This window comes from Dendrobates tinctorius, unplaced genomic scaffold (assembly GCF_039654945.1).
Source record: "Dendrobates tinctorius isolate UK_male_01 unplaced genomic scaffold, ASM3965494v1 ptg000106l, whole genome shotgun sequence".
NCBI lineage: Eukaryota > Metazoa > Chordata > Amphibia > Anura > Dendrobatidae > Dendrobates > Dendrobates tinctorius.
Window position 1 is genome coordinate 486,159 of NW_027361774.1, and position 14,426 is coordinate 500,584.

Sequence of the window (14,426 nt, forward strand, 5' to 3'; positions counted from 1 at the left end):
GCCGCGGACTCAGTCAGGTTAGGTAGATGTAGTGTGTGAAGGAATGACTCCAGTAGTGAGGGGGGGTGATTGTGGGGGGAATACAAACTCTGGGGGTATTCATTATAAGTGCTATACATGACATCGGGGTGGGCTGAGGTCTGACCCTTAGGGTCTTTTATAGAGGAGATTATATGCAGTGACTCTCTCATTCTGAGCTTACGAGCGGCATCTTATTAGGCTTATTGGCATGGTGATAAAACGCGGCTTTACTCCAAGTTAGCGCCTCTCCGTTCTGGTGGTGAGAATGGCGTCTAATTGTCATTTCATATCTTGTATTTGTGTAGATAAGTATAGGGGTGAAGAGCGCTGATTGGCCAATTCTCACTCCTGCAGTTTCTCCTCCAGTCTGGGCTGTAATTCAGACCTTTCTTCTTCCTGTCGGCCGATAACTTATCACAGAACCGGGAATAGATTTTCTGTGCGCGAGTCACATTGCTCCAAGTGAGGCCTCCTCCGCTGTGTGAGTTTAGGGGAAATTTGTTATATCTTCTCTTATAGCGGTTACATTAGAGATTTGGGCATTTTAGCTCCTGGTGTGGAGTCGATAGCACAATCATATGCCGCCATATAGTAGACGGCCGGTAACTGGGGAGAATTCCCTCCTGTGTGGGGTCTATTTCCCTCCAGAGATATCACACGTTACATTCCACACATAACACTGTGTAGAGAAGGCGGCGCGGGGTAATTGTGCCAGTAGTGAGGGGAGAATAATGGCGGGAATGTCACTGACTGAGGAGAAGTCTCCATGGAGGTCTGCACTCCGGAGATCATGTGACCCCTGACTCCTCCCCTCCTGTGACCTCATCACAGGTCCTGTGCACAGAGCAGCCATATATGTGGAGTGTGGCTCTGCAGGTTAGTGATGGGCAGTCCGGCTCTTCTGGCTCCTTTTCCCACTTTTCTCCCTCCTGTCCCTTCACTATAAAGCCTGGGCCTCATTATACAGCTGTACAGGGGTCTAGTGAAGGCTTTTTAGCCCTTTCCTCAGACTGTAGCTCCTGGGAACAGACCCTCACTCCTGTCCCTTCACTATAAAGCCTGGGCCTCATTATACAGCTGTACAGGGGTCTAGTGAAGGCTTTTTAGCCCTTTCCTCAGACTGTAGCTCCTGGGCACAGGCCCTCACTCCTGTCCCTTCACTATGAAGCCTGGGCCTCATTATACAGCTGTACAGGGGTCTAGTGAAGGCTTTTTAGCTCTTTCCTCAGACTGTAGCCCCTGAGCACAGGCCCTCACTCCTGTCCCTTCACTATAAAGCCCGGGCCTCATTATACAGCTGTACAGGGGTCTAGTGAAGGCTTTTTAGCCCTTTCCTCAGACTGTAGCTCCTGGACACAGGCCCTTACTCCTGTCCCTTCACTATAAAGCCTGGGCCTCATTATACAGCTGTCTAGTGAAGGCTTTTTAGCCCTTTCCTCAGACTGTAGCTCCTGGGAACAGGCCCTCACTCCTGTCCCTTCACTATAAAGCCTGGGCCTCATTATACAGCTGTACAGGGGTCTAGTGAAGGCTTTTTAGCCCTTTCCTCAGACTGTAGCTCCTGGGAACAGGCCCTCACTCCTGTCCCTTCACTATAAAGCCTGGGCCTCATTATACAGCTGTACAGGGGTCTAGTGAAGGCTTTTTAGCCCTTTCCTCAGACTGTAGCTCCTGGGAACAGGCCCTCACTCCTGTCCCTTCACTATAAAGCCTGGGCCTCATTATACAGCTGTACAGGGGTCTAGTGAAGGCTTTTTAGCCCTTTCCTCAGACTGTAGCTCCTGGGCACAGGCCCTCACTCCTGTCCCTTCTCTATAAAGCCTGGGCCTCATTATACAGCACAATTTGGGAATCAAAATTTTTTTTAGTTAGGAAATTATAAGGGTTAAAAGTTGACCAGCGATTTCTCATTTTTACAACACCATTTTAATTTTACGGCCCACATCACATTTGAAGCCACTCTGAGGGGTCTATATGATAGAAAATACCCAAAAGTGACACCATTCTAAAAACTGCACCCCTCAAGGTGCTCAAAACCACATTCAAGAAGTTTATTAACCCTTCAGGTGCGTCACAGGAATTTATTGAATATTTAAAAAAAAAAAGAACATTTAACTTTTTTTCACAAAAAAAATACTTCAGGTCCATTTTTTTTATTTTACCAAAGGTAACAGGAGAAATTGGACTGCAAAAGTTATTGTGCAATTTGTCCTGAGTACGCTGATACCTGATATGTGGGAAGGAACCAGTGTTTCGACGCATGGCAGAGCTCAGAAGGGAAGGAGCGCCATTTGACTTTTACAGTGCAAAATTGGCTGGAATTGAGATCGGACGTCATGTCACGTTTGGAGAGCCCCTGATGTACCTAAACAGAGGAAACCCCCCACAAGTGACCCCATTTTGGAAACTACACCCGCCAAGAAGCGTATCTATGTGGTGAGCACTTTGAACCCCCAAGGGCTTCACTGAAGTTTATAAAGTACAGCCGTACAATTAATCATATTTTTTCCACAAAAATGATCTTTTTACCCCAATTTTTATTTTCCCAAGAGCAACAGGACCCTAAAAGTTATTGTGCAATTTGTCTTGAGTACGCTGATACCCCATATGTGGGGGTAAACCACTATTTGGGCGCATGGCAGAGCTCGGAAGGGAAGCAGCGCCATTTGACCTTTTTGGCTAGAATTGAGATCGGACGCCATGTTGCATTTGGAGAGCACCTGATGTACCAAAACAGTGGAAACCCCCCTATTCTAACTCCAATCCTAACCCCAACACACCCCTAACCCTAATCTCAGCCCTAACCCTAGCCCTAATGGGAAAATGGAAATATTTTTCTTTTATTTTATTATTTTTCCCTTACTAAGGGGGTGATAACGGGGGGTTTGATTTACTATTTATGGCGGTTTTTATGTTTGGCGGCTGTCACACGCTTAAAGACGCTTTTTATTGTAAAAATTGTTTATGAATCACCACATATTGAGAGTTATAATTTTTCCATATTTTGACACACCGAGTCATGTGAGGTCTTATGTTTTGCGGGACAAGTTGACGTTTTTATTGGTACCATTTTCGGGCACGTGACATTTTTTGATCGCTTTTTATTCCGATTTTTGGGACACAGAATTAACAAAAACCAACGTTTCATGTATTTTTTTTGGGGGGTGCGTTTGCACCGTTCCGCGTGCTGTAAAATTGATAAAGCGGTTTTATTCTTCGGGTCAGTACGGTTACAGCGATACCTCATTTATCTCTTTTTTTATGTTTTGGCGCTTTTATGCACTGAAAACAATTTTATATAAAAAATAATTATTCTGTGAGCTATAACTTTTTAATTTTTTTGCGGATGATGCTGTATGGCAGCTCGTTTTTTGCGGGACAAGATGACGTTTTCAGCGGTATCATGGTTATTTATATCCGTCTTTTTGATCGCGCGTTATTGCACTTTTTGTTCGGCGGTATGATGATAAAGCATTATTTTTTGCTTCATTTGTTATTTTTATTTAAGAGGTTCAACAAAGAGGTTAATTAGTGGGACAGTTTTATAGGGCGGATCGTTACGGATGCAGCGTTACCAAATATGTGTACTTTTATTTATTTTTTTTCAAAAAATGAATTTATTAGGGAATATATGTATATATATTTTTTAAATTTATTTAGTGATTTTTTTATAAATTATTTTTAAACTTTTTTTTTTTTTTTTACTTTATCACTTTGTCCCAGGGGGGACATAAATGTCATGTGACAGATCGCTGATCTGTCACATCACAGATCGTTGTGAGAGATCAGCGATCTGTCACAGGCAGTGCTGCAGTCTTCCTCATGCTGGTGCTTTGCAGGCATGAGGAAGCCGCCTCCCTGCAGGCCCCCGAAGGTCCCCGCTGCCATTTTGGATTCGGGGACCTGCAGGGAAGGAGCCCCACGCAGCAGTGCTGCACATCGCGCTGCTGTGGGGGTCTCAGGGAAGCACGGAGGGAGCCTCCTCCCTGCCGATGCTTCCCTAAACCCCCGATACACTGCGATCGTGTTTGATCGCAGTGTGCCAGGAGTTAACGTGTCGGGGCAGTTCGTGACCGCCCCTGACACATAGTGTTGGGTGTCAGCTGTGATAATCAGCTGACACCCGGCCTCGATCAGCTGCGTTCCCCCCGTGAGTGCAGCTGATCGCGCTAGACGTACTATCCCGTCCTTGGGACTTAGGTCCCAGGTCACATGGACGGAATAGTACGTCTAATGTAGGAAAGGTGTTAATATCGGCTTTTTCTGGAGTTTTTCTTGTAATATGGGAAAGCCTAAGGCAGAAATAAACCCCATAAATCACTGTACATGGAGACTTTGGGATCAGATCATTTCTGTCCGTTGTGTTTGTGGAAACTAAAATTTTTTTCTAAAAGCCTCAAACTTCTGTGTGTGACTCAGAGCTGAGATCTAACGTGAGAGAAGATTCCAGTGCGGGGAAGACGGGAAACCTTCATATAGACGGCCGGTGGGGATGGAGGCAGTGACCGACTCTGGCCAAATCTGTCTCTAGAGCCGTAGTAGAAGATGAAGATGTCATCCTCACCATGAAGGAGTTATTTCTCATGTCGCGTGTAATGAATATCTCCTGCAGTATTGCTAATGCCGATTCCAGTGTCGGTAATGAGACGAGAATTAGCGTTATGGAAGATGAGTCTATGAGGAACGTGTTCAGCTGCCGACTCCGAGGAGGAAACTGCTTGTTGTCTGTGGCCTAAATATATAGGTTTTATTAGTAGATGTCAGGGAAGAAAACTAAACCCTGTAAGATAATAAATCTCCTCATATGTTTCCCTTATTATCTCCAGTAATTGTATTATTACACAGGATTCTTATGATGTTACATCGGATCATCTTCTCATTCAGGTCTCTACAATATCGGATCCTCTCAGTGAAGATCTTCTACAGAAGAGAATTTTCCTGATTTACCCATCAAGGATGGATATGGACAGAGACAAGATGGCGGAGAGGATGTTACACCTCACCCTAGAGATCCTCTTCCATCTCACTGGAGAGGTGAGAGATTCTGATGACGTCACATTACATCATTCTTATCTATGGGAATAATAGATGGACAGAACTGGAGAGGTGAGGACTCTGGAAATGTCTGTAGTGAGATTTATTAATGTCTCTCCATAACTAGGATTACACAGTGGTGAAGAAGACCTCTAGTGATCGCTGTCAGGACCCTGTGTCTGAGGGATGTGGAAGACCCCTGAGCCCAATCACGGGGCCTCCACCTCACCCCCTGATCCATGAGGACATCAATGACCAGAAGATCCTAGAACTCATCTACAAGATGATTGAGCTGCTGACTGGAGAGGTGACACTGCTGAGAATGCTGGGACACTACACAGTAACACTATGAAGGGATCGGGGGGATGACGGTATCATTGTATGTGTCAGGTTTCTATAAGGTGTCAGGATGTCGCTGTCTATTTCTCCATGGAGCAGTGGGAGTATTTAGAAGGACACAGAGATCTCTACAAGGACATCATAATGGAGGTTCCCCAGCCCCTCACATCTCCAGGTAATAGACAGGACTAAATACACACGGCCTATAATTATCTGTATGTAGAGAATGAATTCAGTCCCTGTATGTGTTTCCTCCAGATCTATCCAGTAAGAGGACAACACCAGAGAGATGTCCCCGTCCTCTTCTTCCACAGGACTGTAACCAAGAAGATCCCAGTGCTCCTCAGGATCCTCAGGTAGATGGAGAGAAGGTGTCAGGAGATCTCCCCTATGATGTGTAGACGGCTGTGAAGGTCTTGTGCTCAGTCTTGTTTTATCCACCAGTATTATATGTTTTATACTTGTGTAATGAGAACGGTGGAGATGGCAGGATTAGAGCTGATCATAGATGGGACTTCTCCATCTGTCTGTGACTTTTACAATATTTGTTTCAGGGTGAAGATCTGACCCATATTAATACTACAGAGACATATGTGAGGGGTGATGAGTGGTGTAAAGAGGAGATTCCCACATATGACTACCCAGGTGAGTGGTAACCACTGAATGCAGAGAAGTCACAGATTCCTCTCAGTCACCGGCTGTGGCTGCTTTATCGGTGGTGTAGTCCGGCCATATTACCATGATCACCATTTTGCCTCTAGACCACAACATTCTCCTCCAACCAAAACTGTTCAAATGACTTTGGGCAGTGAAAGCCCTTTTCTATAGAACTTACAGCCAATTACATTGTTTTTGATCCTAAGGAATTCAGATTACTGCACAGTCTCTCCTGAAATGGGGAGCAATATTATTTTCTCTAATCTTCTGCTCAGGATCCATAGTAGCTCCAATGGTCCACCATAAATGAGGGCAACTCTGGTTTACTGTTGTGTAATCTGTATTTGTAGTTTTCAGTTAATGAGATTCTCGTGCTCTGGGGCGGGGCTGTGGGTGGGGTTGTGGGTGGGGCTTTATGTGGTCTGATTACATATTCCTCTGTATTGGCTTATGACAGGTCGCTGACCCCTTACTGACCTGCCCCCCATTATTACATAATGCATATAATAGCATTGATATTATTGTTGAGAATGCCTATAATATTGTGGCTATTGTGAGGCTTAGAAAAAAATTACATCCAGCACAATGTCACCGGTGATGGCGGCGCCTGCGCAGCAGCATCTACATCAACTATATCAAATTTTATTGTTAGGAAGTTATAAGGGTTAAAAGTTGACCAGCGATTTCTCATTTTTACAACAAAATTTACAAAACCATTTTTTAGGGACCACATCACATTTGAAGTGAGTTTGGGGGTCAATATGACAGAAAATACACAAAAGTGACACCATTCTAAAGAGTGCACCCGTCAAGGAGCTCAAAACCACATTCAAGAAGTTTATTAACCCTTCAGGTGCTTCACAGGAATGAATGGAATGTGGAAGGAAAAAATAAACATTTACTTTTCTTTCACAAAAATTTTCACTTAGACCTAATTATTTTTTACTTTCGCCAGGGTAACAGGAGAAAATGGACGATACATTTTGTTTTGCAATTTCTCCTGAGCATGCTGATACCCCATATGTGGGGGAAATCTGTTGTTAGGGCACGGCAGGGCTTGGAAGGGAAGGAGCGCCATTTGACTTTTTGAATGTAAAATATGCTGGAATAATTAGCGGTTGCCATGTCGTGTTTGTCGAGCCCCTGATGTGCCTAAACAGTAGAAACTCCCAAAAAGGGACCCCATTTTTTAAACTAGACCCCTTAGGGAACTTATCCAGATGTATATTGAGCACCTTGAACCCACAGGTGCTTCACAGACGTTTATAACATGACGCCATGCAAATAAAAAAAAAAATAAGATTTTTCACAAATCTTTTTAGCTCCATATTTTGCATTTTCATAAGGGTAACAGGAGAAATTGCTCCATACAATTTGTTGTGCAATTTCTCCTAAGCTCGCCGATACCCCATATGTGGGAGAATACTACTGCTTGGGCGCATGGCAGAACTTGGAAGGGAAGGAGCGCCATATTGGAGAGCAGATTTTGCTGGAATTGTTTGTGGGTGACATGTCACATTGTCAGAGCCCCTGAGGTGCCAGAACAGCATAAGCCCCAAAAGTGACTGCATTTTACCAAATACTTCCCTGAATGAATTCTTCTAGTGGTGTAGTGAGCATACTGACACCACAGCTGTTCCATAGACAATTATACCATTAGGCAGTGAAGAAGAAATAATTACATTTTTACAATTAAAATGTTGTTTTAACCCCAGATTTTACATTGGAAAATAGGTAGATAGGTAAATGGTCACTACACCCAGAGATGAATTCCCTCCTGAAGTGACGCAATTTTGGAAATGACACCCCTCTGGGAATTCATCTATGGATATAGTGACCATTGTCACTACATGGATGATTTCCAGAAACTCGTAGAAGTTTCAGAGAAAAAATTGCAAAAATGTCATTTTAGTGCCCAATATATCGTGCCCAGCTTGTGTCTGTGAGGCTGGAAGGACTCCAAGGGTGAACCCACAGGACCGCGACGACGAACCTACCCCTGGGTGAGCAGGCCAGGTGTACCACCCCCTATACAGGGAGCGTTTGGGGCAGGCCTGGAGGAGACTATCGCCGCGAAAGCTGATACCTTGGGGACAACTGGAGGAGTAGACCGTCAGTCACCGGGATGAAATGCAGACAGGACCGTCCGAAGGACACAGGAAGAACGGCTGCAGGGCTAAATAGAGAGGATGACCGGGGCACAGGAGCAGGCAGGGACAGACAGAAGAGGCACACACGGGAGGAGGCAGGAACGGACTGGACCGGCCGGCTCTGGAAGAAAATGCAAAGGCGGTGAGAGTTCAGCTAGTGAAGCAAGGCGATATGCTAAGGCAAGGCTGGGTGCTAGGCAGGATTTAGGTGGACCCGAGAGTCTGTCATGGAATACCATAGACGATCAGGCAGCGATCCAGAGGAGAGGCTGCCTTTTATAGGGACATGAGTTCCGGGTCGGATCAGCAGGGTCATGGGGGCGGAGAGAGAACCGGCTAGCCAGTGCTGAGACCCGGGGTGTGAGCTGCACGTGCGCCCGGGCAGAGCAGTCAGGCTGACTGCGGCGCAAGAGGCTGGAGTGCCGGCGGGCGCGCGCCCGCTGCAGGGGCGTGCTGGAACGGCGGGCGCGCCCGGAGGCCACGGGCAGCGTGGAGCCAGAGGAGGACGCGGCAGGAGCCGAGCGCGCGGTGGAGGCTGCGAGCGTGGGACCAGCGGGAGCGGGAGCGGTAAGCGTGACAGTACCCCCCTCTTACGCCCCCTCCTCTTAAGGTCGGAAAGGAACTTAGCTAAAATTTGAGGGGCTTGAATGTTCTCCCGGGGCTCCCAAGATCTTTCCTCTGGACCAAAACCCTTCCAGTCAATTAAGAAAAGGGTTTTACCTCTAGACCTTTTCATGGCAAGAATTTCCTTAACCTCAAAAATATCCTGAGTGGAGACGGGCACGGGGGCACGGCCAGCAGAAGCATGGAACTGATTGAGTACGACCGGTTTCAAGAGGGACACATGGAACGAGTTAGGAATCCGTAGCGAAGCGGGGAGTCTTAACTTGTAGGCAACATCATTGATACGGGCTAAAATCTCAAAAGGACCGATGTACCGCGGGCCCAGTTTATAAGAGGGAATTTTGAGATGGACAAATTTTGAGGATAGCCAAACTTTATCCCCAGGATGGTACAACGGAGAATCTAGGCGTCTTTTGTCGGCATGTCTCTTGAATCTGTCACGTGCTCGTTCAAGTGCGGTTTTGGTCTCCTGCCAGACCCTGGAGAACTCCTCGGTCAGAAGATTGGCCGCCGGCACACCCGAGGCCGGGAGTACCGGCAGAGGTACACCAGGATGTTGCCCGTAGACAATAAAGAAGGGTGATTTGGTGGAGGATTCGCTGGGATGGTTGTTGTAAGCGAACTCAGCCCAAGGGAGCAAGCTGGACCAATCGTTCTGGTGGGCGTTGGAAAAATGTCGGAGATACGTCACGAGAGTTTGGTTCGTACGCTCCGTTTGACCATTAGATTGAGGATGGTAAGCGGAGGAAAAGTCCAGCGTTACTTCCATCATCTTGCATAGGGCCCTCCAGAATCGCGAGGTAAACTGAACCCCTCTGTCCGAGACAATGTGCTTGGGGAAGCCATGGATCCGGAAGATATGAGATATGAAAATTCTCGCCAGTTCGAGAGCGGAAGGTAATCCTGGTAGAGGGGTGAAGTGGGCCATCTTAGAGAAGCGGTCCACGACCACAAAAATGACGGTGTGGCCCGAGGACTGAGGCAGATCCGTAATAAAATCCATCGCAATGTGTTGCCACGGGGCCGAGGGAACCGGAAGTGGGTGCAAGAGACCAGAGGGTCGCTGCCGGGGAACCTTGTTCTTGGCACAAGACAGGCAAGAGGCGATGAAACTTTGGACATCTTGAGGCAGGGAGGGCCACCAATAAAAGCGAGAGATGAGGGAGAGCATTTTCTTGAGACCGACGTGGCCGGCTAACTTGGTGGCATGACCCCAATGTAGAACTCGCCTCCTGTCGTTGTCTTGGACAAAAGTCTTGCCGGGAGGTAAGGAAGTCAGGTTAACAGGAGCGACTACGATAAGCTTGCTAGGCTCCACTATGTGTGAAGGCTCCTCCTCTTTATCAGAGACCAGAAAGGATCGGGATAAGGCATCCGCTTTGAGGTTCTTATCACCAGGACGAAAATGGAGCTCAAAATCGAACCGGGTAAAGAATAGCGCCCATCTGGCCTGCCGAGGGTTAAGCCTATGTGCAGACTGAATATATGCTAGATTCTTGTGGTCAGTGAAGATCTGGAGTGGGTGTACGGCTCCTTCCAGAAGATATCGCCACTCCTCCAAGGCTAGCTTAATGGCGAGCAGTTCTCTGTCTCCGATGATATAGTTTCTCTCTGGAGGGGAGAACGTCTTTTAGAAAAAGCCGCAGGTGACCAACCGTCCGGAAGGAGATCTCTGAGAGAGAACCGCACCGGCTCCGGTGGCAGAGGCATCCACCTCGAGTGTGAATGGCTTGTTAGCCTCTGGACGGTGTAGCACGGGAGCTGTGGCAAAGGCTTGCCTCAAGGTTCGGAAGCCGTTCTCGGCTTCGGTAGACCAGTGGTGAGGATCGGCTCCCTTATGGATCAAAGCGGAGATTGGAGCGGTCAGAGCGGAAAAGTGTGGAATAAACTGCCGGTAATAGTTGGCAAATCCCAGGAACCGCTGGATTGCCTTGATTCCCTGGGGACGCGGCCAATTGAGTACGGCGGTCACTTTTCCAGGGTCCATGCACAAGCCAGAGTTGGAAATGATGTAACCCAAGAACAGCAGTGACGACTGTTCGAAGGCGCATTTTTCAAGCTTGGCATAGAGATGATGTTTTCTCAGACGAAGTAGGACTTGGCGTACATCTTTTCTGTGCGTAGACAGATCCGGGGAAAACACCAGGATGTCGTCCAAGTAAACCACCACGCAGACATAGAGAAGGTCTCGGAATATGTCATTAACAAATTATTGGAACACTGCGGGGGCATTGCACAAGCCGAAGGGCATAACCAGGTACTCATAGTGGCCGTCTCGGGTGTTGAAGGCGGTCTTCCATTCATCGCCAGAGCGGATCCGGACCAGATTGTAGGCCCCCGAAGATCTAATTTCGTGAAGATCCTTGCACCCCGTAGACGGTCAAATAGCTCCGGAATAAGAGGAAGGGGGTATTTGTTCTTAATGGTGATATCATTGAGACATCTATAGTCTATACAGGGACGAAAGGACCCATCCTTCTTCTTGACAAAAAAGAATCCGGCTCCCGCGGGTGAGGGCGACTTGTGAATAAAGCCTTTGGCCAGATTTTCCTGGACGTATTCAGACATAGCCTGAGTCTCGGAAGGGGACAGCGGGTAGATTCGACCACGAGGCGGCGTGGAACCGGAGACAAGGTTGATGGGGCAGTCATATGGACGATGTTGAGGCAGGGTCTCTGCTTCCTTCTTGTCAAAGACGTCCAAAAAGGCCCAATAGGCGGAAGGTAGCTCGGTAGACGTCAACCTAGAACGTGAGGAATCTTGCGGCTGTACGGTGAGCAGACACTTATTTTGGCAAGGTTGGCCCCACCGCAGGATGTCTCCAGAACGCCAGTCCAGGATAGGTTTGTGTGTTCTTAGCCAGGGAAGGCCCAAAAGAATGGTATGGGATAAAGAAGGCAGCACGTAAAATACAATCTTCTCCCGGTGCAAGGCTCCGACCTGAAGTTCCACTTCTTCTTCAGTGACCTGAGTAACGGACTCCCGGAGGGGTTGGCCATCGACCGACGCAATCTGCCGAGGGGTCTCCAGGGATCTGACAGGAATCCGAAGTCTCCTAACCGCCTCAAGTTGGATGAAGTTACCGGCTGCCCCAGAATCAATATAGGCCCATTCAGAAAAACGCTTAGTACCTAGATGCAAAAGGACAGAAAGAGTCAAGGGTAGAGAGGAGTCACAATTACCTAGGGAGGCCTCTCTTACCTGTCCTAGGTGGAGGCGTTTCCAAGACGAATGGGGCAAGAACGAAGAAAGTGAGACGCACTCCCACAATAGAAACAGAGCCTCTGTTCGACCCTTTCTCTCCGACGCTCCTCTACCGGTTTGAGGCGATCCACTTGCATGGGTTCCGGTACCGGGACAGAGGAAGCTGACATTGGGCGGGAACGGGGTGGACTATGGGCAGCCGGTGGAGCGCGAGAAGGCCTTCTCTCTCTGGCGAGCTCTCGAGATCGTTCCTGAAAGCGTAGGTCGATGCGGGTGGCCAAAGAGATCAGGTCCTCCAGAGAGGTGGGAGTATCACGACCCGCCAACTCATCCTTGATTCGACCTGAGAGACCCCGCCAAAAGGCTCCCACCAAGGCCTCATTGTTCCAGCCCAACTCTGAGGACAGGGTGCGAAACCGAATGGCGTACTGACCTACCGAGAGCGCGCCCTGGTGCAGATTGAACAGAGATTCTGTGGAAGAGGCCAGGCGGCCCGGCTCATCAAACACCTTACGAAAGGTGTCCAGGAAAGAGGAGAGTTGAGCAACTAATGGGTCATCTCGTTCCCAGAGGGGGTTAACCCAAGCTAGGGCCTCTCCTTCTAAATGGGACACAATAAACGCCACCTTGGCTCGATCGGTGGGATACTGGTGTGGCAGCAATTCAAAGTGTAGCTGGCACTGATTTAAAAACCCTCTACACATTTTGGGGTCGCCACTGTATCGCGGGGGTTTAGCCAAACGAGGAGATGGGAGCGGAACCGCAGGCTGTGCCGGGGCTGCGGCCGCGGTCTGGAGGGCAAGCAGGCGGTTATCCACCGAGGCCATGTAATTCAGGATGTGAGCCTGAGTGTCACGCTGCTGGGCAAGCTCCTGTTGGAGACCGGCGATCTGGCTGGCACTCCCTGGATCCGAGGCCTGCAACGATGAGAGGCGGGACTCCATTGTCTTGAGGAAGGGCATGATCCTCCCGTAGGAACAAAAGTTCCTTCTGGGTCGCGGTACCAGCGGGGTCCATGGCCTGATCGTTCTGTGAGGCTGGAAGGACTCCAAGGGTGAACCCACAGGACCGCGACGACGAACCTACCCCCGGGCGAGCGGGCCAGGTGTACCACCCCTATACAGGGAGCGTTTGGGGCAGGCCCGGAGGAGACTATCGCCGCGGAAGCTGATACCTGGGGGACAACTGGAGGAGTAGACCGTCAGTCACCGGGATGAAATGCAGACAGGACCGTCCGAAGGACACAGGAAGAACGGCTGCAGGGCTAAATGGAGAGGATGACCGGGGCACAGGAGCAGGCAGGGACAGACAGAAGAGGCACACACGGGAGGAGGCAGGAACGGACTGGACCGGCCGGCTCTGGAAGAAAATGCAAAGGCGGTGAGAGTTCAGCTAGTGAAGCAAGGCGGTATGCTAAAGCAAGGCTGGGTGCTAGGCAGGATTTAGGTGGACCCGAGAGTCTGTCATGGAATACCATCAGGCAGCGATCCAGAGGAGAGGCTGCCTTTTATAGGGATATGAGTTCCGAGTCGGATCAGCAGGGTCATGGGGGCGGAGAGAGAACCGGCTAGCCAGTGCTGAGACCCGGGGTGTGAGCTGCGCGTGCGCCCCGAGCAGAGCAGTCAGGCTGACTGCGGGGCAAGAGGCTGGAGTGCCGGCGGGTGCGCGCCCACTGCAGGGGCGCGCTGGAACGGCGGGCGCGCTCGGAGGCCACGGGCAGCGTGGAGCCAGAGGAGGACGCGGCAGGAGCCGAGCGCGCGGTGGAGGCGGCGAGCGTGGGACCAGCGGGAGCGTTAAGCGTGACAGTGTCTCTGGAGACCTCCCCCCACCTACCCCCGGAAATTGTTAAGTCAGCTCTACTCAAATGTGTCTGTCACTAAACAAACCAAATGCTTGAATGTCAAGACAGTTCAAAAACGTGGTTCTGTGTGGAAGATTGTAAAGCCGTCATGGAGGCATAAGGCTGGCAGTGATGGGCATTGTGGGTAATAATAGCGGGGATCATGCCTCATTCCTCTCTAGGAACATACACGACATCTTCTCTGGGGGTTCTTTCTTGGTTCAGTTACTGGGATGAGTGCAATAAAATGTCGCTCAGTGAGTCTTCTGACATCTTCAGATTCTAAAGGATTGGTGGGGACAAAATTTTCAAAAACAAGATTTTCAGTGACCTTTTCCTGATAATCAAGGAAAGTATCTGCATTTCCGGCTTTTTTGTATAACACAAAAGAATTATATGTGGCCACCTGAAACAAATACATGACTAAATTTTTATACCAGATATATGATTTTCTTGATACCTGGTATGGCTGTAGAATCTGATCTGCAAGGTCCACACCCCCATATATTTGTTGTAGTCAATGTCAGACACAGGTTTTGGAGTAGTGGATCCCCGTT

At 48.8% G+C, this 14,426-nt stretch overlaps 2 protein-coding genes and 1 long non-coding RNA gene across 3 annotated transcripts in view; all 3 read left to right on the forward strand.

Annotated features, from left to right (window-relative positions):
- Positions 1-1,713: 1,713 nt before the first annotated feature.
- LOC141100553 (uncharacterized) lies at positions 1,714-5,037 on the forward strand. Its single transcript, XR_012234714.1, has 3 exons — positions 1,714-2,087; positions 2,189-2,457; positions 4,906-5,037. It is a non-coding gene; the product is annotated as an uncharacterized lncRNA (long non-coding RNA).
- Positions 5,038-5,109: 72 nt separating this feature from the next.
- LOC141100528 (oocyte zinc finger protein XlCOF29-like) lies at positions 5,110-5,795 on the forward strand. Its single transcript, XM_073589091.1, has 4 exons — positions 5,110-5,127; positions 5,183-5,362; positions 5,446-5,569; positions 5,653-5,795. Exons 1-4 carry the CDS (start codon positions 5,110-5,112, stop codon positions 5,793-5,795), a joined length of 465 nt encoding a protein of 154 aa, XP_073445192.1.
- Positions 5,796-9,691: 3,896 nt separating this feature from the next.
- LOC141100529 (uncharacterized) overlaps positions 9,692-14,426 on the forward strand; it is a 74,386-nt gene continuing 69,651 nt past the window's right edge. Inside the window, exon 1 of the mRNA XM_073589092.1 lies at positions 9,692-9,722. Coding sequence (XP_073445193.1) covers positions 9,692-9,722 — 31 coding nt within the window. The remainder of the gene's footprint in view (positions 9,723-14,426) is intronic.

What these genes read in the sequence shown, in the direction of transcription:
- LOC141100528 (XM_073589091.1), top strand. An exon ending in TTGAGCTGCTGACTGGAGAG is followed by an intron (nt 5,363 to 5,445) that starts GTGACACTGCTG and finishes TGTATGTGTCAG; the next exon opens with GTTTCTATAAGGTGTCAGGA. An exon ending in CCAGCCCCTCACATCTCCAG is followed by an intron (nt 5,570 to 5,652) that starts GTAATAGACAGG and finishes TGTTTCCTCCAG; the next exon opens with ATCTATCCAGTAAGAGGACA.